At 34.5% G+C, this 25,795-nt stretch overlaps 1 protein-coding gene across 1 annotated transcript in view; it reads right to left on the bottom strand.

Annotated features, from left to right (window-relative positions):
* The window catches only part of Ammecr1 (AMMECR nuclear protein 1), a 114,742-nt gene that overhangs the window by 46,262 nt on the left and 42,685 nt on the right, over positions 1–25,795 (bottom strand). The window contains exon 2 of the mRNA XM_074063156.1: positions 10,897–11,007. Within this exon, the coding sequence (XP_073919257.1) occupies positions 10,897–11,007 (111 nt within the window). The remainder of the gene's footprint in view (positions 1–10,896; positions 11,008–25,795) is intronic.

Here is a 25,795-nt window from a genome sequence, read left to right as displayed (position 1 = left end):
CAGTTTTATTATGAGTATATTTTTTAAAGCATTATATCAACAGAAATGAGATGATGACAGATTGTAGGATCACTGATTTATTTTCTGATGGTGGTTGTTTCTTTTCATATTATGAAACTTATTAACTTACATGTTTCTAGCAAAAAAAGAACAATTGAAATTACTACAAATATATTTTAAATTTCATTTCTTGGCTATTCTCATTACTTAATTTCTTTCAGAAGTAGAAATATAACAAAACTAGTATTGCTGATTCTTTAAATACATGTCTCTTAATCATCACAACAAACCTACTATATTGGTATCATACCCATTTTACAAATGAGGAAACCAAGACTCAGCAGAAATTCAATAGCTTCTCTAATATCCGAAAGCTATGAATTGAGGGAACCAGCACTAGAATGCAGATATGAACGGCTCTAAAGCCCACACTCCTACAATCGCATACTGCCTCTATACTTAAAAAAGCAAATGTCAAAAAAATTTAAGTAACGTTAACTGGCAAATATTACTATCATAAAAATGACCATATGATTATAATATTTGAATACCTTCAAACTGAGACATGAAGGGAATGAGGAAGCCAAGTACATGGATATCTAGGAAAAGCCTTTTCCACGTAATGAAAATGGCATGTACAAAGGCCCTGATGATGAACTTCACTTGATATGTTCAAAGAAAAAGCACCAGAATGGCTAAGGCCAAATGAGTGGAGAGTGGTAGGAAGAGGGGAGTAGGAGATTAGGAGAGAGACAAGGACAAGCAGAGCATGGTAGCATTGTAGAACATTAATAGTAAATGAAATATAGGTTTTGTAATAGCTTTGGCACACAGGAGGTCTTCTCTTCTTGGATATAAGGATTAACACCAAGTGAGAAAAGTCATGTCAATTGATGTGTTCTTGTCCATGTTGACTAATAGGAAAAGTGTGCTGCTCTGAGCAATAATAAAAGCTATGAAGCAGAAAATGCAACAGTATAGGAGGGCACGTAGTCTTAGACAAGAGATACACACCTTAGTAAGCTGATACCTGAGGCACAGGAAAACCTCAATACACAACAGATGAGAACTTTTAAAATATACTATCAAAAAGAGCAATTACATTTTATGTCGTGTATTTTCAAACCTTTGAGCTTAACACAGACATCTTTTCATCACTGAAATGCAGAAGATTTGCTTCATCTGAAATCTAGTACTATCTGAGATGACTCATTCTTGGCCACTACTCTGCATTAGAGATGGAAATGCTGGAAAGGTGAAGTAATGAACACTTTCTTCAGGTTGCTTTGAAGCCACGTTTCCAACCAGAAATGTTCCTTTTCCATAGCATCTTCAGACCTATAGGAGTCCAATCTGCGCTCTCAGTTCTACAGCTATGCCAAAAAGCTTTTTTTCCCCCAATGTCACAATGGCTCTCTTTAGGGGGCATTTGGAAACAAATTAGTATTTTTAGTATTACCATTTTTATGGTTGAGTCAAAGCAATTATTATTAACTCCATGAAACAGCTCAGTTTTGGTACCCCAAATGTAGCATACTTCAAATGCTGAGATGATGCTGCAGCTTGAGTTTGGTATTGAATCATCTACAAGCTCTGTCTGGGCTTCACTGTATCAATTGCCTGGGGTCTGGGTACAGTCTGTGACGTGGAGAAAAAGACAGAGAACAGGTCCAATTGGGGATTGAACTCACGACCTCATTATTAGTATGTCTAACCAGCAATGTACAGTTGTTTGTTGCTTTTCATATGCAACACGGCATCACTCATTTCAAAGTCCTAACCCAGGTAAGCAAATTAACTCCCCTTAGCTAGGGGGCAACAAAAGGCCATCTTAGAAGAATGGCTTAGGTTATATCAGCCTGAAGAATTTATGAGAGATTTTCTTTCCTGCTGTTCCCAATGAAGTGACTATAGTTGGAACTTTTTAAATCAGCTCTGTGGAACATATAAAGCAGGCCTGAAGGTAGCTGGGTATAGCAACAGGAAGTTGGGTTCTGAGCTTCTAAAGAATTCATTTTTTGGCCTTTTCTAATTTTGTCTTTTGCCACTAAAAAGACACAAAAGTTAGCATTGTAGAAAAAATTTTTAAATGAGGTCAATAACGTGCTAATCTATTTTGAATGATGAGCCTACAGTTTTAATACAGATATTTACAGGACAACTTTGTGATATGAAATAAGATTGTAAAATTAACAAAAATGAGTTTTCTGAACATAAGACCAATTATAAATCTGTACTTTAGGAATAAAATTTATGTTCTTCACTTTTAGATTTTAAACATACTGAAAAGTACACCATACATTTGATATTAATAGTTTCTCAATGGAACTAGTATTAAATGTTGTTTTATCATCTTGAAAAACACCTTGCACCTATAAAAGTCCATTTCCAATATAAATTTTAAAAGCTACCATTTGTCCTTTTCTAGTTTATTATATAATCTATCTCCATATATAATAAATTATTTGTTAACTAGAAGCAGTTCAGAATATGTAGCTCTTTAGTACAAAACTTTTATGCTGATTGTATGCTCTTTATTTAGAAAGTGAAAAGGAATGTAAAAAATCTGGAAGTTGTTTTTAAGAAAAATAAACTTATGATGCAAGATAACAGGCTAACAACAAATTGAAATCAGTAATAAAAAGGCAATTTTTCCAAGGACTACTACCTTGGATATCCACATACTTTAAAGTTTAAGAGAAGGGCAAAGATCACAGAAAAAGGCTTTGTTTTTTTTTTTAATGCCTTTTAAAAGAAATCTTTTCAAAAGCATTTTCTTGTGCTCCAAAAAAAAACATTAACTATTTTAATAGGGACCAGGCATGGTACTGCACATCTGTAGTCCTCAGCTACTGTGGATGCGGAGATCAGGAGGATTATAGTTCAAAGCCAGCCTGAGCAAAAAGTTAGTGAGACCTCCCATCTCAACAAATAAACTAGGTATAGTGGTTGACACCTGCAATTCCAGCTGTGAAGGAGAAACAGATAGAAGGATAACAGTCCTAGGCCAGTCCTGGGCCAAAACTCGAGATCCAACCCAAAACATAACTAAAGCAAAAAAAGGCTGTGGGTGTGGTTCAAGTGTTGGAGTACCTACCTAGCAGGCCCTGAGTCAAATTTTTAATACTAAGTTATTGCACAAAAACTTCAATTAAGTTAAACTACTCAAACTACTAGCAACATTGTCTCCTAGAAACAGTCAAAGAATTGTTTGTGTGATATTCTAGGTAGGAATAATCACTTTGAGCTTGCATCTGTATAACCATCTTATTCTCCAGAACACTAAGATACAATCTCTTTTCTTGTTCATTCAGGTCTTAAGGACTTAAACACTTTAGACACTTAAAAGTAGAACCAATATTTATAATGTAAATGCTCAGATAAAAGGAAATATGTTTTCAAATGCCTACAATGTAATTTTAGGCCACTTCTAATATAATAATTTCTGACATTATTTGTGTTCTAATTTAGCTTCACCATTTCAGTCTTTCATCTGAAGAATCCATGAAGAGTATCTCAGGCAATGATTCACAATAAAGAAGACAGGTATCAGTGTATTATAGTGAAACAAAATATGAATTCACTTTAACTAAACAGGAGGAAATTTAAACTATTAACTTAATTTTTTCATCTGCCAAGTATCAGGGCTATAATCTAACTTCGTTCTGGGTACTTTTTGGTGGAGTGTGAGAGTGTGTGTATGTGTGTGCGCACACATAAGAGTTCTTTATTTCAAAGGACTTTTTCAGTAACATGTTCATCTTTCCCTTTAAAATATGTTTACAAATCTCTCAAAATATTCACCCATCTTGTATAATTACTTTGCTTATAACAATTTAAATATGTCCTTGCATTTTCTTACCTTTTTGGCCCCAAAACAATTCAAAAAGTGGTATGTAATGTTTTGCTTTTATAGACAATGAACTAGGGATGGATCAAACGAAACAATTTCATGAATTGCTTTAGATACATTTCAGCTTTTATTGCAGATGTACAGTATCTGTGTTCATCCAGTATCACCTTTTGGGGGGGAAAACCACATTCTATCTAGGACCATAACTATTTACGTACCTTATCTCTCCTGCTATATTATAAACTCTTAAGGCAAAACTTTGACCAGATTTACAGGATGAATTATTTAATTATGATAAAAATGGTGGGAGGAATCACAGCATCCTAGGAGCAAAGGGGTAAAGTACATAGATGCATTAATAGGGCAAATTTCTTGCAGTTCACCCTATCCAACTCAAGAACCATGAACCTTTACACTGAAAAAGCCCATTTTCAGCTTCTCTCACAGCTTTTTCACAAATGGCCTTTCCTGCATTTCTGCCCAAAGGCATTGTGCCTGTGGCTTTTAATCAAAGCAGCAGGGAGGTTCCAACTGGAGTCTCTGGAGATCTGAAAGATGTAATAAGGAATTAGTATCAGATATACCCACTAAACTTAATTTCTGTGGCAGTAGGTGCTATATGAATTCAGACAATTCTCTATAATGTGGGAGCTATACCTATATTAGGAATGCTTCTTGCTCTTTAGTTTCTCTTTTCACATTCTGCTGGTCATTTTCAACATTATCCATAAAAAAGTATGGTTGTGCCCCAAAATGGCACATCTCTTCACATTAGCACAACACTAGGATAATGAAGGAGTGCATTAACCTAGCAGCTAAAATGAAGATTCCAGCCTTCTGCAAATAAATGTCATTACCATGCTTTTCTATAGATAATGTTGAATAAAAGACATACAACCACCTAGGTTCTAAACTGTGCCTTAAATTAGGGGCCGGGAGTGTGACTCAGTGATAGTGCTTGCCTAGCATGCACAAGGGTTCAATACCCAATATCACAAAAAGTAAAAAATTATGTCTTAAATTAAATGCTTTACAAAATCTGACAAACATTTAATTTCTCATTTGTTAATCAATTAACTGAAACTATAAAATTAAGTGTAAGTTTTAGGACCATTCTCCTTTTTATAAAAAGGCAATAAATTGTAGGTTATAAATTAAGCCAATTAATTTGCATTGGGTTTTTGATACATCTAATTTATTTCCCCCCAAAAGCATATTTTAGCCAAGAGTCTTGCCATGGCCACTTGCCAAAAATTATCTGTCCTTAATAGCTCAGAATGAGGCTTCCATGGCAATAATGTATAGTCAGAAGTGACTCATATATAGCTTTTCTTTTCAGAAGAAAAAAATCAATCTGGGTGATGCTACCATAAGGACTGATATTACATGAGAGGAGGACAGAACTTGTTTGATCTAATTACTCACAACATGCCAAGTGCAGTTACTTAAAATAATCAAGTATAAGAATTAGCACATAATAGTCTACCCTGATGGGGAAAATATAATGTTACTTACAATGGTTGTAAACTCATACTGCTTTAGAAAAGTGCCAGATTATGCCAACAAAATAAAAAAGCAAATTCAGTTTACAATACCCCAAGTCACCAAAAAGTACCCAATCAAACTAGGACTTTCTAAAGGAATTAGGCAGGTCTGTTAGCTATTTTTAATATCTCAAACAATCTAATAGAAAGTAAACACTGAAATATGCAATTTCTTTCTTCCTCTCTCCCACTCTTCTTCTCCTCTTTTCTATATTCCCTGTCTCTCTCTCTCTCTCTCTCTCACACACACACACACACACACACACACACACCCTCACTCACTCACCCATTCAACTTACACAAAACAAAACTCCAAAACTACATCATCTTTTACGTGATCATACTGTTTCCTAGAAAGGACTAAACCTCCATTGCTAATTTTTCAGAATTAAGCAGCCCAACAAAAGTAGCACAGTTCAGAATCATGCTCCAGACACTGCCAGCACCTACAATAATTGTTTCACTTACCAGAGGTCTGAGTATAACAAAAAAAGAAGTCAGGAAAGACAGTCTTTTACGTATGGTGACAGACCACATTCCAGTTTTTACTAAATAATAACACATCTATTAATCACTTATGTATTCTAAAAAACTTTATTATCAATTTGTATTTACAAAGAAATAGATATGCACTTTGTAGGGTAATTTATTAGTCAAAATTTTAAGGAATTTTCCTTGAATGAGATATTTGCATTCATCTCTGTTAATCACAATTCTCTTCTGTACAAAAAGTTACTAAAAGAGGAAAAATAAATCTCTTTGCTTTCTAACATATAAAAGCCATAAATGCAAGTAACTATTAGAAAAATTCACAAATAATTGGTAAATAGAAATTATTCTTCAACTGGCACAAAGAACATTTCTACTTTGAAGTCTTGAGCACAGATAAACAGTAAATTGTGTACTTCAACACCAACTTCTATGGCTCCTCAGCTCTACATCCTGCTTATTTACTATAATCTCTTCTGCTTTTACGCAGAACCTCCAAAAACAGAGAAAAGTCATCTCCTTAATAGTTTCATGTTCTAATTCCCACAAGTTTTTCATGCCTTCTACATGGAAACTATGCATTTTTACAAATACTCAGCCTATTTATAGGTCTTACTTCAATTTAAAATAAATCAGTATTTCAATTAGGAAAACACACAACTTGACTATGACAAGTATTTTAATTTTAAAACAATGCTTATGAATCAAAACTTAATCCAGAGGCTGGTGGAGTGGCTCAAGTGGTACAGTGTCTGCCTTGCAAGTGTGAGGCCTGGAGTTCAAACAAAAAAACCTTAATTCAGGATAGACATTTTTTAAGTATCTGGTAATTTTTAAATTTTAAAGGAAAGGTTTAAGAGGTTAATGGACCATGAACAAGCTGTCTTATTATACAATGGCTAATGATTACAGAAGAAACGGGGCTCAGATAATTGTATGGCCATGTTTATTGCAGCATTATTCACAATAACCAAAAGGTAGAAGCCACCTGAGCATCCACAGATGCATGAATGGATATACAAAATATGTGTGTGTGTGTGTATACAAAGAATGTTATTCAGCCTTAAAAAGGAATTTTTTTAAATAGAAGGAATATGACACGTGCTACCCACATGGATGAACCTTGAACAAATTATGCTAAGTAAGCCAGTCATGTGATGACAAATAGGGATCTAAAGCAGTCCAGTTCATAAGAGATGGAAACCAGAATGGTGGATACCAAGGGTAGGAGAGGTAAAAGGAAATCAGTAGGGTTTCTGTTCTGGAGATGATAGATGACCACAGAATTGTATGGTTAAAATGGCAAAATTTTATTTTACGTATATTTTTACCACAATAAAAAAGAAAAAGCATAAAGTTGAGTAGCACTCTGAAAACTGAACAACAGCCTATCTAATCACAGATGAAAACAATGAATAACTAGATGCTCTAATTGTTTAAGACACTTATACCTGGAAATTTCAGGGTTATTTTTTTTACTTTGCTTTCTTATTCCTTTCAGCCACCAGCACCCAAATTCATTTGATTATATTTACTCATTTTTTAAGTTATGGGTTTTATGATGGGAAGACCAGACTCCAAGAATCACAAATTACTATTTTCAGAAAAAAAGTGTATTCTTCTAGAAGACTAGGCTATGCAAAGAATAAAATTTCATATTGCACACTAGTATATTTTTATAACAAGCATTATCATTTTATACAATAATTTGATTCACCTTTATTCTGACTAGTTGATACAACCTTGAATTATATAATTTCTATAATCTCACCTAGCAATTTTAAGAAATTTTAAATACTGTTACAAATTTAACTCACAATCTGAAGAACTATTGACCCATGACTTACATTTATAGTAACCTGCTGTTAAGTTCATTACTTTCACAATTAAGCTACAAAACATGAATTATAAGAAATTTTAAGTTTCTATTCTTACGGTCTTATTTCAATCTAAAATAACCCAAAATTTCAACTAGTACAACACACAACTTGATTATGAGAGTTATGTGCATATATAGCCATCAAGAGCACAGACTTTGCAGTCAATGGCCTGGATTTGCATCCTGATTCTGCCACTTACTGGAAGTATGAATGGGTATATGATTTAAATTATTTAATCTATTTCCTCACTTTTAAAATGTGGATATTAATACCAAAGAGCTGTTGTGAGGAGTGTGTGTATAAAGCTCCTTGGTAATGTCTGACAAATATTAAATTCTTTTTTTTCAAGATTCAGTGTAGTTTTATTTCCCAAGAGTAGAGAGGAAGAATAAATTGAGGAAAACTCAACTCTGAACCCACTTAATATTAAATTCTCAATGACAGTCATTAACAGCAACATAGCAGGTAGAAATAAGAATATTGTGGGACTGAAAAACATTATATTGAAACTTCTTTATTGACAACATATAATTTGTGACTCTAAAATGAATTCAGGAAAAAAGATTAATTGTATTTTGTAAGACTTATTTTCTTTTGTTCAACTCTTCTAAGTAACTTGATTGTTAATGTTAATCAAATGAAATTACACCAAGCAAATTCATATATATACATGTGTACATACACAAAATCAAATGTACATACACACTCCTCTTTAATGTGCTTCATACAATGTGAGGAAGTTGTATAGAAACATGAGGAAAAAAGTTGAAGCGTAAACAGGAAAAGGCACAGACTACCACGAGAGTATAAGGTACACAGATGTAGGCAAATTTCCAAGTTCAATGGTTGTGAAAAATTCACTTTGATCACATTATTGTTAACAAAAAAACACTACAATTCTTCAAGTAATTATTATCCTTGGTGATAAATCCACAAGTCCAGAAAAGTTGGATACTTATCCCTTCTTATCAATGTAGGCAAAAGTATTTATTTTCTTCAAACACCATCAAGTTGCTACCAGTTGCTACCAGTACTAAAGATTTCTAAAGTATATAATATTTGATAAATGAGATTTCAGCCAAAATTTCACTAGAAAGCACAAAATGTTTCTGTATTATCAAATATATACTTTTTACTAGCCAAATATAAAGAAAAATCCAAATTTCACAACAGAGTTATCTCCAAAATTGTGTTCCTTGGAATATTAATAGCACAAGACACTGGAGTGGGAGGATAAGAAGGGTTCTACAAGGGTCAAGTGTGGTGGTTCATGTCTATAATATTAGTACTTGAGAGGCAACAATAGGAAGACCACAGTTTGAGGCTAGTCTGGGCAAAAGTCAGGCATGGTGATATAAACATGTAGTCCTAGCTACTTGGGAGGCAGAATTAGGATTGCAGTCCCAGGCTGGTCCCAGTAAAAAGCAGGAGACCATAATGGGGGAAAAAAAACCTAAAAGGAAAAGGACTGGGGGTGTGACTCAAGTGATAGAGTACTTGCCTAGCAAGTGTGAAATCCTGAGTTCAATCCCCAGTACTGCCAAAAAAAAGTTTGTAGTCAAAGAAATTAAAGTCTAGAAAATGATGCCTTCTATACCTCTCTATTAAAGATTCATAATATTAACAAAAAAGGCTTTGAAAAGTCCTGCAATGAGCAGGGCTGTTTACATTTATTAACCCATGTTAGTGGTTTGGACAGTTAGTGTTTACCAAAGTTACTTGGCCACAGAATACTTTTCTAGGTAATGCTAAGGAATCAGTGTACCTCATAGCAAGTTACCTTGGGAAATGTACAGTAAGTTTTCTATGATTATTTATTAAGTGAGAAATTTTATATGTATTTGTCCCAAAAGCTTGCCATTAGCAGAATCTGTTAAAGTCCCAACATGACAAAAAAAAAATCTAGCATATCTAGGCTAGCATCTATACTCTCTTTAGAAAGTTGTCGTTCTTTCCAGAATATTTACTTTGACCTCTTATAGTCTGTATGTTAATCAAGTCCAAACACCCAGTATGTAATATCTATGAAAAGCTAAAAAATGAATGCGACCCTCTGAACAACTGATTTTTTATTGAGCTTCATGTAGCTGTGAGCTACTGCACACCTTCAAATATGAGAATATTAAACTCAGTTACACTGTTTTATTAACTGGTAGTTGAGCCTACTTTATATAATTCTACAGTAAAATAATGAATATTCTACAGCAATGTCATGATTGATTATTTTATTTCCCTGACATTCCTATTCAGTATATAGAATGAAATACTGTAATTACTACTTCACCTATTGAGGTTAAACAACTTGCACCAAGTACCAATAGTTAGCAAGGACCAATTTCATGTTGGACGGACAATGTACATATTGTAACTATAGAAACTGTGACAGATAATCACTCTAAAATATGACCAAAACCAGGAAATTCTTTTACTAAAACCCTATTAAGGAATTTTCTTCTTTTGAAATAATTTAGGAACATTTAGAAGTCTAAATGTGAATAAAAAGAATCAGCATGCTAGATAGCTTTTTGTGATTTCAAAAATTAAGAACAAAGTCTTAACAACCATAATGAGGCACTCATTACTTTGTCCTTGTGTTACATAAAACCAAATAAGCAAGCTACAATTAATTTGGGGTGAAGTATGAATGTGAATGATAATGCTGCCAGGCTGTGACATCACTTTCTTCCCAAGTTCTCTTTTCAACTTTAAAAGCACATAAAAGTGTAACACAATGTGTAAGATGAAAGAGATATCAACTATTTTTCAAAGGTCTAATAGGGAAAAAATAATGACTGTTATTATAGAAATAATATATTTTGATAACCCATTGACAATTTGGTCATTGATTTTTTTAAGTTATACAAAATAATCTGGCCACCGGAAGAAAAAATATCCCATCCAAACATCTATGGCAGAATACATATAATCACAGTGTTTTACATTATGATAATAAATATCAATAGGATTTTGTAAGAGACAAGGTAACTGGTCAAAGAGAAGGAAAAGTTTGACAGGAAAGGAGTTAAGAATGTTAATAATTCAGTAAAGGTAAAGGAGTTAAAATATTAGGTTCAAGTTTCATAAGCATTTTTTTAACGTAGAAGCAGAGGTAACAAAAATTGGTTTTCACCTGGTAAGTGTGTACTCCCTGAGTCCTGAATGCAAATTCATGGCAGAAAAAGTACCTATGCATCCACGCAATCTTTTGTCTCGACCAATCTTCCACGTTACAAACAGTGGGCTGTAATGGAAGATAAAAATAGGGTAAATCAATCAATTCAACTCAAGTATTTATTGAATAGCTATCATATGCTAAGTTAGTGCCTGAGATATAAGCTCTCAATGAGCTCAGGTTCTAGATCAGTAAGACTACATTAAGCAAAAAAAAAAAAAAAGTACATTGTATTGGGGGGGGGGTCCTATGTGCTATGTGTTAGGCATCAAAATGAACATTTTAACAAATTAACACTGATCAAAAACTCTAGGAGGCCTACTTTCAGATAAGGTAGTCCCACAGTTGATACATAATAAAATAGGTACTCAAACCTGGGTAATGTTGACTACAGAGCCTTAACAATCATGGGTGACTGCCGGATTTCTCATTTAAACAACAAGTTACTGATTGATTCATCAGTCTAATTTAGAAAATCGGGGAGGGGGAATCAACAACTTGAATAAATACTTTCTGACAATATAGCAGTTATGTGTACACTGGGAAAGGTGCTAAGGAAGGAACATGGAAGTACAAGAGGCAGTCATTGTTCTCTTGGAACCAATACAGGAGGTAGACGTTCGCAGTAAACTAATACAAGATAAAAGGAAATAAGCCACATAAACCATGTCTAAAATGCCATAGCAAAAGTTTGTCATGCTTGATAATCTTCAGTTTGCCCTACAAAAATTAGTAGGATTCAGATAGGTGAAGGGCAATAGCAAATATTAACAAACTAATACTTTTAAGTAGAAAAATTATTTTAATTTTTATACAAAAGTGTTGCCTATAAATATATCTCAACCATCACAGAGTAGGGTGTCAATTATAATAAAATTACATAAAAAATAATGTGGTTTTAAATGAAGATTAATACACTAGTTATTTTGATTCTGCCTCAAATGAATGACAGCCACAATTAAGTCTAGGGTTAGAGGAGTGGCTCAAGTGGCAAAGCACCTGCTTAGCAAGCATGAGCCCCTGAGTTCAAGTCCTAGTACAACAAAAAAAGTCTAAAAATAATTATGTCCTAATTATAAGCAACTTTCTGCCAATTTTATGAAATTAATATACACATTTTAGGATATTTTAGAAAAAGATAAATACCCCACAGTTGGGGATGGTCTGTATTAATGTGAGTATTCACTGTTACTCATTCACTGTTATTCATGTAACACTGGTATGATACATTTTTGCTTTGTAAAAATTTGAATTTTAGGGGTACATACCATATGTAATAAATTTCTTACCAAGTCTTTTGTTACTCATAGGAATATTAGTATCTTAAAACATACACATTATCTTTAAAGCTAAATTTTCCATCATCCAAAACACCACCACCAACAAGTGCTGGGGAAGATGTGGGAAAAAAGGAACCCTAATCCACTGCTGGTGGGAATGCAAGCTGGTGCAACCACTCTGGAAAAAAATTTGGAGACTTCTTAAAAATCTAAACATAGACCTGCTATATGATCCAGCAATCCCACTCCTGGGGATATACCCAAAGGAATGCGACACAGGTTACTCCAGAGGCACCTGCACACCCATGTTTATTGCAGTTCTATTCACAATAGCCAAGTTATGGAAACAGTCAAGATGCCCCACTACTGATGAATGGATCAAGAAAATGTGGTACTTGTACACAATGGAATTTTACTTAGCCATGAAGAAAAATGAAATCTTATCATATGCAGGTAAATGGATGGAACTGGAGAACATCATTCTGAGCGAGGTCAGCCAGGCTCAGAAGACCAAAAATCGTGTGTTCTCCCTCGTATGCGGACTTTAGATCTAGGGCAAGTGCAGCAATGTTGTTGGACTTGGATCACAAGAAAAGGGGAGAGCACATACGGGAGATACAGGAATAGGTAGAAAACCCAAAACATGAAAGCGTTTGATGTCCCCACCCAGAGGAACTAATACAGATACCTTAAAACGACAGGTTATCCCTAGCAGGGGATCAGGAACCAATGTAAAGATCAGTTAGAGCTGAATCAACATGGTTACACGAAAGCAATAGTAGGAATCTTTCTGTATAGCTATCCTTAACTCAACTAGCAAAAATGCTTTGTCTTCCTTATTATGCCTATGTCTTTTCTTCAACATAATTAGTGATAAGGGCAGAACAGGACCTGCCTGGAACTGAGGGGGAGAGGGGGAGAGGGTGCGGAAGGGGAGCAGGGTGGAGAAATGACCCAAACAATGTATGCATATGTGACTAAATGAACAACAACAAAAAGCTAAATTTTACCTCATTTTTCACTTTGTAACTTGGTATACCAAATGTCAGCAACGATTTCTATGGACAGATATCAATCCTCTCCCATCATACTGACTATATATTATCTTTAAGTAGAAGTTCTTTGGAGCTTTGGCAGCTTCAGAATAATGTGAATCATACTGTGATATGTAGAATACTGTGTCTTTTACTATGGTGGCTTCTCGATAATGCAGAACTATACTGTTTATTCTCTTACTCGGTGACTTGAATGAGAAACCTAAAAGTGTGAGTGAATTCATTTCCTATCAAAAACACTAGAAATGAAGTCATTTAAAAGTATCTTACCTTTAATTCTCTTTATTTAGCTCAGTAAAATATACACATACATCATTCTTATAATACTATAACACTATCTGCTCAATTAAATATTGGAAACATAAAGGATAAAAAGTACACAAACTAAATACTGTACTGTACTATGAAATATACTAGGGCATTAAAACACATGGTGGGGGCAATTACATAAGTTTCTTATAATGCTAGGCTATCACCCATTAGGGAATAATTAATTTGGAGCTTACATGCTAGAGGATAAGCTGAATTTTTGCAAGGTAGCCAGGGAACAAAGGCATTCCACAACAACCAAGGGCATGGGGATGTAAAAGTGCACAGTACATTCAAGGAACAGGTAACTTGACGATCTCAATAACTTGCTATGCTCTCTTTCACATTTAGCATTCTTTGAATTTTAGGCACTGTTGAATATGTGTTCTCAAGAGCCTTGATAAAGCAGATGCAGAATTATCTATACTCTCCCTGTTCCTTACCTGCCCCAGGCAACATCTGCTTTAGGAGTTAGGATTACAGGGAAGTCCTGTCAAAGGTGGGGGCAGGTGGAAGGTGTTACTGATCAACCCTACTGTATTCAGGACAGGTGCCTGAAGATGGAAGAAATCAGATTTTTAGTAGACAGAATATAACTATTCCTCAAAAATCTGGGACTCTGATTTCTCATTTACGAATGCTCATCCAACATTTTTTATATAAACATGTTCATGGACTTAAAAATAACTTAAAATGTCTAAAAGCAACATTAAAGGGAAAAAGAATCCAGGAAGTTAAGCATTTTAAACTAGACTGAAACAGAATAAACATCACTAAGCACAAGAGACAGCATCTTGAGTGTGGTAACTACTTTGTACAGGGCAATGACTTACAGGAACATTTAATACGTATTATCTAAAAATAGCAACAAAATTTTTTCTTGACCCAACACACAGAGGGAAGGAATTGGCGATTTCATTCTTAAATATGCTATTAAAGCATGTATGAGTTCCCAAAAGTATGTTAGACATCAGCAAAATCAGACCAAAGAAGAAAAATGGTTTTGATCCTTTTGAGAGGAGCTACTCGATGACAAGGAAATAGTTCATAGTGAGACAAAGATTGAATGCTTTTGGAAAATGCTTTTGCCATATGGTTTAAGGCCACCTACACACATTTTTTAAAAACTACAAACTACAAAAGGTCTCAAAATGAGATGAAATATTAATGGAAAAGTTTATCTGAGGGTAACCAGACATAGCTTTTTAAGAATTATCCTACTTATGCATATTTTGTACCATTACATTCTGAGAAACCTTTGGAGGAATATAAACTCCATTTTTCCAAGTCTGTAGACAGAAACAGGAAGTAACCACCTAATCCAGGTGCATCCCATCTGCCAACTGGCAGCCAATACTGTCAAGACAACAGTGGTTCTCAAGGAAATGTAGTTGCACAGAATCAGCAAAAGTACAAAAAGCAATGTAAATCTGCATAACACACTCCCCAATACAAGTTGCATACCACTTCTAATGCCCTTCTTCTGGCACTTTTATTGATGTAAACCAAATCTATGTTTGTAGCCAGGTGTGGTTGGCTCATGTGTGTAATCCTAGCTACTCTGGAGGTGGAGATCAGAAGGGTCATGGTTTGAGGTCAGCCTAGGCAAAAAGGTAGAGAGGGCCAATCTCAATTAGTAAGCCAGGCATGGTGGCCCATGTGCCTGCCATCCTAGCTACATAGGAGGCAAAAAAAGAAATTACAGTCCAGGCAAGCCTAGGCAAAAACCACAAAACTCTATTTTAAAAATAAGCAAAGCAAAAAGAGTTGGGGGTGTGGCTGAAGTGGTAGAGTGCCTGACGAGCAAGCATGTGTCTCTGTGTTCAAACCTTAGTACTATATATAGCCCACTTCCACAATTAGATGAGACAATGAAAAAGGTATATGTACTTAACAATATTGTACTGCAAAGCTTACCTCTCCTTCCATACAAGGCAAAGTTGGAAGTTTAAAAAGAAAATCTTAGACCATGGTGAGCTCTCAGTTTGTTAATTTACTATTCATTAAGATTAGATTCTTTAGAATAAATAGGTGGAATAAATAGAATAAATATAGGTAGCAACATTAACAAAATAGTATCAATCTTATCAATATAATAATAATTTACTAAGGCAAGGGTACTCAGCAAGATTACATATATCGAAGGTAGATAGAGGAAAATAGAGAAGCCCTGTATCTTGATTTATTTCTTCTGCCATCAAATAATGATTGCTTCTCAACTGTACTCAGGTTCCTCAGTAGCTTAGCTCAAAAATTCAATTTTACTTATTATTCCTAACATCTAACCAAACTCAATATAATTCTCCAGGATTAAGAACCTTAAAGATAAACAGAACTGATGGTGTCTTATTTCCACCACCAGGTTAAAACATTTTGGGTCCTAATACATGAAAAAGAAGTTATATATTTCCTTTCCAAACAATATAAACTATAGGCTTAACTCATAAAAACATACCTAATATGATTAAATCTTGAGTTATTTAGCTCAGGCTACCATAACAAATACCATAGCCTGGGTGCCTTATACAACAAAAATTTTTTCTTGCAGTTCTGGAGGCTACAAAGTCCAAAATCCAGACCATGTTAGGGTTTGGTTTCTGGTGGAGGCTCTCTTCCTGGCTGTACAAAGCTACTGCTCCTCATGTGCCATTTGCTGTGAGCATGTTAGGGTAGGCTCTCCACTACCTCATCTTACAAGGACACTAATCCTATCAGAACAGTGCCCCTTCTTTATGACTTCACTTAAACTTAATTACTTCCTTATAGGACTTGTCTCCAAATACAGTCACATTGAGAGTTAGCTCTCAAACACAGAGGTTTTTTTTTTTTTTTTTTTGTGGTACTGGGGTTTGAACTTAGGGCTTCACATTTGCTAGGCAGGAACACTTGAACATAAGAATAAGGGGGGTAGACAAAATTTAGTCCATAGCAAATCCCCAACAAAAACTTTAGTACATAGTTTAAAATTTATGTAACAGTCATTTGCTAAAAGAGCCTTTAGAAAATAACCCATTTCCTTTTCATTTTACAGGTGAAAAAAAAGAGATCCAGGAAAATGAGGGCAGAGTCACCAAGCTAGTTAGTGTCAGAACTTGACAAGTCTACAAATTTTACTACCTGTTTTTTTCCACTGAAGCAAAAAAAAAATTGTGAGAGGTAGACTGGGTGTGGTGGTACAGGCCTATAATCCCAGCACTCAAGAGATTAAGGCAGGATGATCAAGGTATTGAGGCCAGCCTGGGTAACATAGTGAGATCCAAGACAGCCTGGACTACATAGCCAGACACTGTCAAAAAAATGTGAATAGGGCTGGAGTGTGGCTTAAGTGGTAGGGTACCTGCTTAGCAAGCATGAGGCCCTGAGTTCAAACCCCAGAACCACAAAAAAATAGAGAATAAGCATAGGTATGTGGTAAATTACCAGAAAAGGAAAATCCTATGAATACTACAAGTTATCATACAGGTGATCAATCAGAAACACCAATTTTCTCCTTTCAGGAAGGGAAAGATTAGCTAAGAAGATACCAGGACAAACAAGAAATTCCAGATGGTCTAGAAAGACTAACACCAATTTACACATTCCTCCACTAGTATCATTATAAGCCTACAGAAAAACCTACTACTTCACCTTTGATGGCTTGCCAACACCCTTTCTGACCCCTTTCTCAGACTTCTCACTTCACTTTTTCCTGTTACTTAGCCAGCCTTCATCAAACCCAGGTCTTCTTTTATCTACAAGTTATCTTCTAAATCCACATTTTCACTTACCATTGAGAAAATTTGGTAAGTATGGGTTCTGACTATTTGATCAAGTAATTCTTACTATGGAATGAATAAAACTAATTCTTTCAGATAATATGAAATTCGAAGCAATAAGAAAGGTAAGGAGAAGAAGGCACTTTTCTTGGGGAGTCAAGGTGGAGAAGTTAAAGTTCAGGTGCATTTTACACATTCTCGTCCACATCAATCCTTTACTACAGATGAAGAAAATGTGCTAAATAACTACTATAGCCCTACATCACACTCCTCCTTCAACCTTTGTAAATAGATTATATCCCATGGAACTCAGGGAACTAAGGAGACCCTGCTTAGACAAATTGGATTAGTATAGAAGACCACAAATATCTGAATGTGGAAATCAGGAACTTCCATTCTTCAATACTTTTCTTTCCCTGGTATTTCCAAAAATTCAATCATACCAACATTATATTCTCTTTTCCCCCATTTTTATAATTGTAATTTAGCTGGTAAATGCCAGAGGAAGGAAGAGACACAAAAGTCTAACAGATGATTGGCAAGGCTGATTTTTTTTTTTTTGTAAATCAAGGGTAATCACCACTGACATACAACCACCCAAATCATAAGCATATTTTAATGGATTAGCATGATTCAGTCCATTTCTGAACTGAAAGAACATTTCTTCCCTTTAGCAAGTCTAAATCAACAATTTTCAGCAAACTTTTTGTTTAAAAAATTCATTCTCAGACTTGATGTGCTGAGATAGTCTATCCTATCATTTTGTTTATTACAGCAATAAATTAGATGAGAAAGATTACCTGGACTGGAAAAAATAGTATTTGCACATATTTTCCTAATATATACTGGAGTGAGTATTGAACTTAATATATGGTAAAATTTTAAGGATGAAGTAGCTGTGTTTCTTTTTCTGATGGCAAGAACACACAACAAATCTTTATTACCCAATGACCTCACATAAATTTTAAGTGACAATTTGCAATAGATTTAAAAAATGAAGTAATTTCTATTAGGACCTGAAACTATTTGCTCAAAGAGCTTTAAGGCTGGTGACTCAGTTTCTACTATGAAAATTATTTATTTTAATATAAAACAGATTAGGCAAAATAGGAGTTTATAGTAAATCTTAAGATTCCTAAACTTAATGTAAGTAAAACCAAGAAAAATTGAAGTAGGTCTAGAAGCTTTAAAGTAAATATTAATGGATACAATTTAGTCTAATTTTTTATGCCATTAAGTACTTTTTATGGGATTTTTGTTTTGGCACTTCCATTTCACTGAGTATGCCGCAGAGTTAGGGAATTCTTAGTGCTTTAAACAAAACAATGAAAACAACTAAGGGTTTGTTTGTGTTTTCACCGCAAAGCTCACTCAATTAGCAGAAGTAGAGTAGATGGGAATATGCTATTTGACTTAAACAGTAACATAAAAAGAGCTAAAAAATTATTTAGCTTCTTCATTCTAGATTTTTTTTCCCATTCCAAAAAAAAAATCTGATGAAATGTATAAACTTAATAAATAATACCATAATAAAACTGATGTATTTGTTTTTCACATGTTTTCTGGGTTTAGCAAGGTAACTATTTTGATATTAAGGGCCTTGTATTGTTTATGTGCTCCCATGGAAGAAAGGAGCTGGAAAGACTCAGCTTTATAGCAGGAATTCCGCAAGACCTTCTGAGTTTAAGGAGAAGAAAGACAGGATGCAGGGGCAAAGTAGTCAACAAAGTAGTCAGAGCTGCTTACATTGTCTTTGATTTTTTTCTTTCCCTATTTTTTGCCTTTCAGAAAAGTTCACCTTCTGAAGAACCTCCACTTATGAGACATTGAAAAGGTGGAGGATCTTTTACTTTTATTTTTTGCTGTGCTGAGGATCAAACCCAGGGCCTTGTTCATGCTAATCAAACACTCTACCACTGAACTATATGCCTAATCTGAGGTGTTTTTCAGATGGAATTAACACCCTTACCTCTAAAATGCTTTGTCAGTTTTATCATAATATAATTTATAGATAATAAAAGCACCAAATTTATGTGTAAAATTCAATAGATTTTGACAAAGGTACATATTCATGTAACCTAAACCAAAATCAGGATACAGAACACTTCTATCATTCCAAAGAGTTTACTCATGCCTTTTTGCAATCAAACAAATCCACTTTCTGTGAATATGGTTTTGCTTTTTTTAGAATTTCATATAAATGTATTTTGTGTCAGTCTTCTTTTACCTAGCATGTTTTTGATATATATTCATGCTGTGTGATCCTTTTTTTTCTTAATATTTCATTGGATGAATATACCATAATTTTTTATCCACTGAACTGCTGAAGTATATGTGAATTACTTCCAGTTTAGGGATATTATAAATAAAGGCATTACGAGAGTATTTGTCCTCAAGTTTTTTAACAGCTTTACTGAGGTATAATTGATATATACATAGAAATATACTTTCTTTGAGATATGGTCTTACTATGTTGCCCAGGCTGGATTCAAGTTTGTGAAGCTCCAGCCTCAGCCCCCCAAGTAGCTGGAATTATAGGCACTCAATACTGCATCTGGTAAAATGCACATACTTAATGTGTACAATCTGATGAGTCTGGATATATATAAACAATTATGATACTATCACAATCTAGGTAATAGATACCTAACACCTCTCCCAAAAGTTGTGTCCCTTGGCTTTTGTTTGCTTTATGGTAAGAACACTTAACATTTACCTTCATAAGTTTTGAAGTATGTAAGACTGTAAACTCTAGGCACTACATTGTATAGTATATTTTTAGAACTTACTTACCTAGCACAACTGAAACTTCATACCTATTGAACAACTTCCCCACCCACGTAAACCCCTGGTAACCATTGTTACAGTCTCCACTTCTCGTAGATCAACTATTACAATATTTCATGTCAATTAGTTCCAGCTAGTTAGTAGTGTTGATCAGGTTTTCTATGTCTTCACTGATATTTTTATGTACTTGTTCTATCAACTACTATGTCAAGTGTTGAAATATCCAACCCTAATTAAGGTTTTCATCTATTTATCCTTTCAGATACTATCTTTTCTTCATGTATTTTGAGGTCCTGTTAGGTGCATACATATTTAGGATTATTACTTCTTGATTAATTGATCACTTTATCATTATGAAATGGCCCTCCTTATTCCTAGGAATACTGCTTGTCCTAATGTTTAATTCATCTCATATTAACATAGTCACTCCTGCTTCCTTATGATTAGTGTTTATATAAGATATCTTTTTTACTTTTAATCTATCTGTGCCTATCCTTAAAGTCAGTTTCTTATGTATAGTATATAGTTAGGTCTTGTATTTTTATACAGCTTTTTAAATGGAATGGTTGGATTATTTATATTTAGCCACTAATACAGTTAAGTTTAAATCTACCATGTCTGTATTTGATATTGCCTACCTGTTCTCCATTTATCTTTTTCTGTTTCCTTTGTGAGTATATTTTAGTATTTTATCACCACTATTAGCTTATTATGCCTTTTTCATGGTTGCTCCATAAAGACGTATCTTTAACTTACTACAATCTACCTTTAAGTAATATTATATCACTGCACATATAATTTATGGACCATTTCATCCTTTCTATTCTTTGGTACTTCATATCTCTTACTTCTTCTTTATACTTACAAATCCCATAAAAATAATTAATTTTGCCTTAAACAACCACTTAACTTTTAAAGAAATATTAAAATGAGGATAGTCTGTAGTCTAATTACCTATTTATCTCATTCAATGAATTTTCATTTAATATAGTATACTTTTCAGTTTCAGAAGTTCTGCTTATGTTTCCCATTTCTTTACTTGCTATATTTATGTATTTCTTTTTAATCCTTCAATATATTTTCTTAGCTGCTTTAAACAACTTGTCTGCTAATTCTATACCCACCATTTCTGGTTCTGTTTATATTAACTGACGTCCTCCTACTCACATTTTAGAGCCTCATAGAATGAGCGCCTAGTAATTTCTGCATGCTAGTTACTATAGTAATTACATGGCTGAGTGTCTGGACTTTGCTATCTTTCTGCAAGGAGTATTGAAGTTTTGTCATACAGTTCAATTATTTATCAATGATTATTTCCAAGGTGTGGTTTTAAGTTTGGTTCATTTTGGTGTAGAGTAACCTTTATTCTGGGGCTAATTTAACCCTACTACCATGGTACAACCTTCCTAGGGCCTCTACTGGATGAACTGATGAGTCAACAATATCTCACACTTGCTGTGTAACTCAAATGTCTCTTAACCCTTTGTGAGTTTGTGGGTTCACAAATGCACAGGCTCATATTCAGGCAAAGATAAGAGGAACATCTACACAGATTTCTCTGTGTAGGGGCGGTGGGGAGCTATTTCTCTGAGTAGCTCCCCATCTCTAGTATAGTACTCTGTTCCACAAATTCCTGCCACCTAGGTGTCCCTGAGTTCTTATCTCTGTTTCATCAGTTCAGCAAGACTGTAGGCTCTGCTTTGGGTTTGCTCTAACAAGGTTGTGATCTTGAAACCGCCTGTAGGCAAAAAGCTAGGATAACTTTAGAGTTCACTTTCTCTTAGAGATCACAAGCCTTGCTGCCTATTGCCCAACGTCTGAAAACTTTTTTTTCATGGGTTTTTCTAGTTTCTAGTTGTTTACAGAGGATGTGAGTTGGGAAAGAGCCAGTCTTGTACTGGTTACTCTTTCATGGACAGAAGTAGAAATCTTGAAGCCTTTTAACCATGAGTTACTTTAAGGGTCAAACTCTGTGGTAGGTTTCACATCTGAAATTTGGAAAACCTTGCCACAAATAATAGAAGATTACTACCAGCAGGAAAACAGTGCAGGAAGCAGAAGGCAAAAGGGACAGAACTCTTCAGCTTTGACAGGTGGTGAACGCTGAAGAATATGAAGTGACTCAACCAATTTCAGGGGCAGCACATGGTTTAAATCCAAAGGTTAGAGATGTCACTGTTAAAATTTTTTATATTGAGAACTTTAATGTCCAAAGTAATGAAATAAAAAAGTCAAAGCAGTCAGGTAGAAATTGAACTTGACAAAAGTGTCAATTAACAAGTTACACTGATATTTCCTTCTTTAAACCCATGACAAATATAGCTCACTCCTCTTATTGTCCTTCCATCAGTTAAAAACAATAAATGCAGTCTGAACAACCTTATTCACAACACCTAAAAAATCTTGAGGAAGTCCTTAATAATCATGAACTATGTCTGAAGCAGATTGTTTTATTATTGCTACTTTTAAAAGGCTATTCTTTTAGCTATGATGACTTAAATAACCTTACAGCACAACTATTTCCCTCACTAAGGTCATAGACAACATTGAATTTATCAGTCTTCACTAGTAGAAAACTTGCAATAAAAATGTAGTATCTATAGAAGAGACGTCACCTAAGGACAGGAATCCTACTTAATTTAAGGAAAGGAGATTTGCAAAGTCCTTTTGCAATGGAATAAAAAAAATAACATGATATGTACCATTAAATTATTACATGAAACCAATAATTTAAAATTCCCCACTAACACATAAGGCAACCCTATGTGTTAGTATGATGGTTCAACATTCCAAAAGTAAGGTGAGCTGGCTTCCAGTCTGGGAGACAAAGAACAAAGCAAGACTCTACAGAAAATTAGGACAGTAATAAGCAAGCCAGTATAGGCCTACAACAGAAAAGCAAAATCCATGAATGACATTGGCTGGGAAATCAAGGTAATAAGATAGTAAAATGAGGATAATTATTTATGGATAAAGCAGCCTTCTAGCCTTGTTCTTCTCTTTAGGTAGTCCTATATAACTGCATACTTCAAAGCCTGTAACTCTGTAAACAAATGAAACAGAAGCTAAAACAAAGGGACCAAACTCCCTGAGAAGATAAGGAAGAATACAGCAGCCCTACCAACAAGCTCTAGTACAACTTCCTATGTATATTTAAATGCTTGGCCCCATAGCCAACTTTTTACCACATACTAAAAATATGTGTGTGTTGTTTGATATAAACCACCTGAAAAATAGTATTCCAGCATGGGAACTAAATTATTGATTTTAAAGAAGAATACGTAGAAATTAGAGAAAGCATAGATAAAACTGTTGATACTGTTTGTGTCATAAAAATTAAACATTAGAAGATTTAAAATGTAAAAATTCACTAGTGTTCTAAAGATAAAAATCTGGAAAACTGTTTCAAAATGATATAAATGGACTGGATATTAATAAAAAGCAACTCATTGAAAGAAAGTATCAAAACATAATCACATTTTTATTCACAATAAATTTAATACACATCCACAACAAACTGTTCTGCAAAACACAGAAAACTAGAGAGAAGAAAATAAAATCATATTTAATCTCACAGCAAAAATAAAATGAAAATTTACAATGTTCCCTGAATCTTTTTCTATGGAAATATTTTCACATAATTCAATGTGGCAGAGTACTTGTCTAACAGGTGTGAGGCCTGGGTTCCATCCCCAGGTCCAAAAAAAAAAAAAAGCACACTATGGTTTTACAGTTGAACTGCACAACATTTTTCTACATGGTTAACATTCTTCAGAACTATTTTAATGGCTCCATGATATTTCTCAGATTCATTTTCTAAGGTTAGATTTTTATAATAAACAGAATTAAGAGATCAAAGTGTATGAAAATTTTTACTACTCTTGATGCACTTTACCAAACTGCTTTTCAGAAAGACACTACCAGTAAAAAGACTGGATTCATTAAAAGTTAATACTTTGAGTATTTATTTACAATCACCATTAGTGAATCATTTTAATTGGTGGCAGCTGCTTTAAATGTTCTCCTTGTTAAATCAGTAAAATACCACAATGGAAACAGACTCTCTTAATTTAATGTCAAATGGCAGTTATAGTTTAAAAATTAAACTTAAGTATATTTGCCTCATGATCAGAATGGCTTCTTTCCAACTTATACACTACCTTTCCTACTCAGGGCTTTGTGCTTTCTAGGCAGGTGCTCTACAACTTGAGCTATGCACCCAGCCCTTTTTTGCTTTGTTTCAGATAGGGTCTTGCATTTTTACTTGGGACTGGCTATGATACCTATGCTCCCGAATAGCTAGGATCAGAGGTATGTTCCACCATGCCTGTTTTTTTTTGGGTGAAATGGAGTCTCACTAACTTTTTGCCCAGGCTGGACTCAAACCACAATCCTCCCAATCTCTGCCTCCCGAGTAGCTTGCATTACAGGCTTGTATCACCATGCTGATTCTTCCTTCATAACTTTGAAACACTTACGTTAAAAAGAACTTAGTCTATGGTCCTAATGCCCCAAATCTAGAAGCATCTGGGGAGAGCTGTTTTATACTGTGCTTTGTTAAACACATCATAGTTAAATAGATAATTAAAAATATGCCTATTTTTAGTGTTCTTGGTATAGCACACCATAAGCAAGGCAAGACATTACATTTAAAAGAATAAGAAAACAACTCTGAAAGTATTTGGTATGAGGCGGTTTCTCCAAAGGTGTTTTATTTATAATAGCCTTCTTTTGAAACCTTTGTTTGGCCATGCCCTGTACCCCAACTCCATCAAGAAAGCAAGGTCTTAACACAAATAATGGAAAAGGTAGGTACCAGAGGGCTGTCAGAGACATTGTTCCTTTTCTGAGGTCATCTTCCCAAGAACTAACTTTTTTAAAGGGTCTACTAAGGGTCTCCGATAGCTATTATAATTTATTAATCTCCTGGCTTAGGTAAAATTTTTAAAGTTCTTTATTTTTCTTCACAAAACCTATCACTACCTATCTTTTCATTGTTTACCTGCTGGATTGTAAACCTCAAGAAGACAGAGAGCTTAACTTTTGCATAGCTATATCTCTAGCTCCAGGCACATAGTAAAGAGCTAAATATGTTTGTTGAATGAAAGAAATGAAATAATTTAATCTAAAAGATCTAATGAAACTATGTCACATCAAAAAAAATGTTTTGTTGTGAGTCTAGGCCCAAGAAGTACTGCTTTTGAACGTTTACTGTTAAGTCTAACTGAGGCCGACAGAATTTACACCACAGGCATAAACAGCCTTCCCTGGCTACTAGGTAGGGTTTTTAATTTCCACAATTTAGAGCTATCTCTTATGGAGACAAACAGGAAGAAAATCAGGAGAAACCTAAGAAATAGTCTGTCCTTAGAAGTCTGGTAATTAGAGCAATCATGTACCAGGACCTCAGAGATCAAATCCCTGTGGTTTAGAAGGACAGAAGTGCTGGAACAGGGCAGAAAGGAGAGGGATTTCAGAAAACACAAGCCCAAGGTACAACTTTACTCACCAGTCAGAAGACAGTGAGGGAGTCAAACAATTCCCTTCATCCTCACACATGGATATACAAGATGGATACTACCCACTTGATGAAATGCTATGGGAATTTAAGAACACTATCCATTAAAAATGTCCTGAAAACTGCCAAGTAGTAGAATGCCTATTAATACGG

This window comes from Castor canadensis, chromosome X (genome assembly GCF_047511655.1).
Source record: "Castor canadensis chromosome X, mCasCan1.hap1v2, whole genome shotgun sequence".
Classification (NCBI taxonomy): Eukaryota; Metazoa; Chordata; class Mammalia; order Rodentia; family Castoridae; genus Castor; species Castor canadensis.
This window is presented reverse-complemented; position numbering and strand designations above follow the sequence as displayed.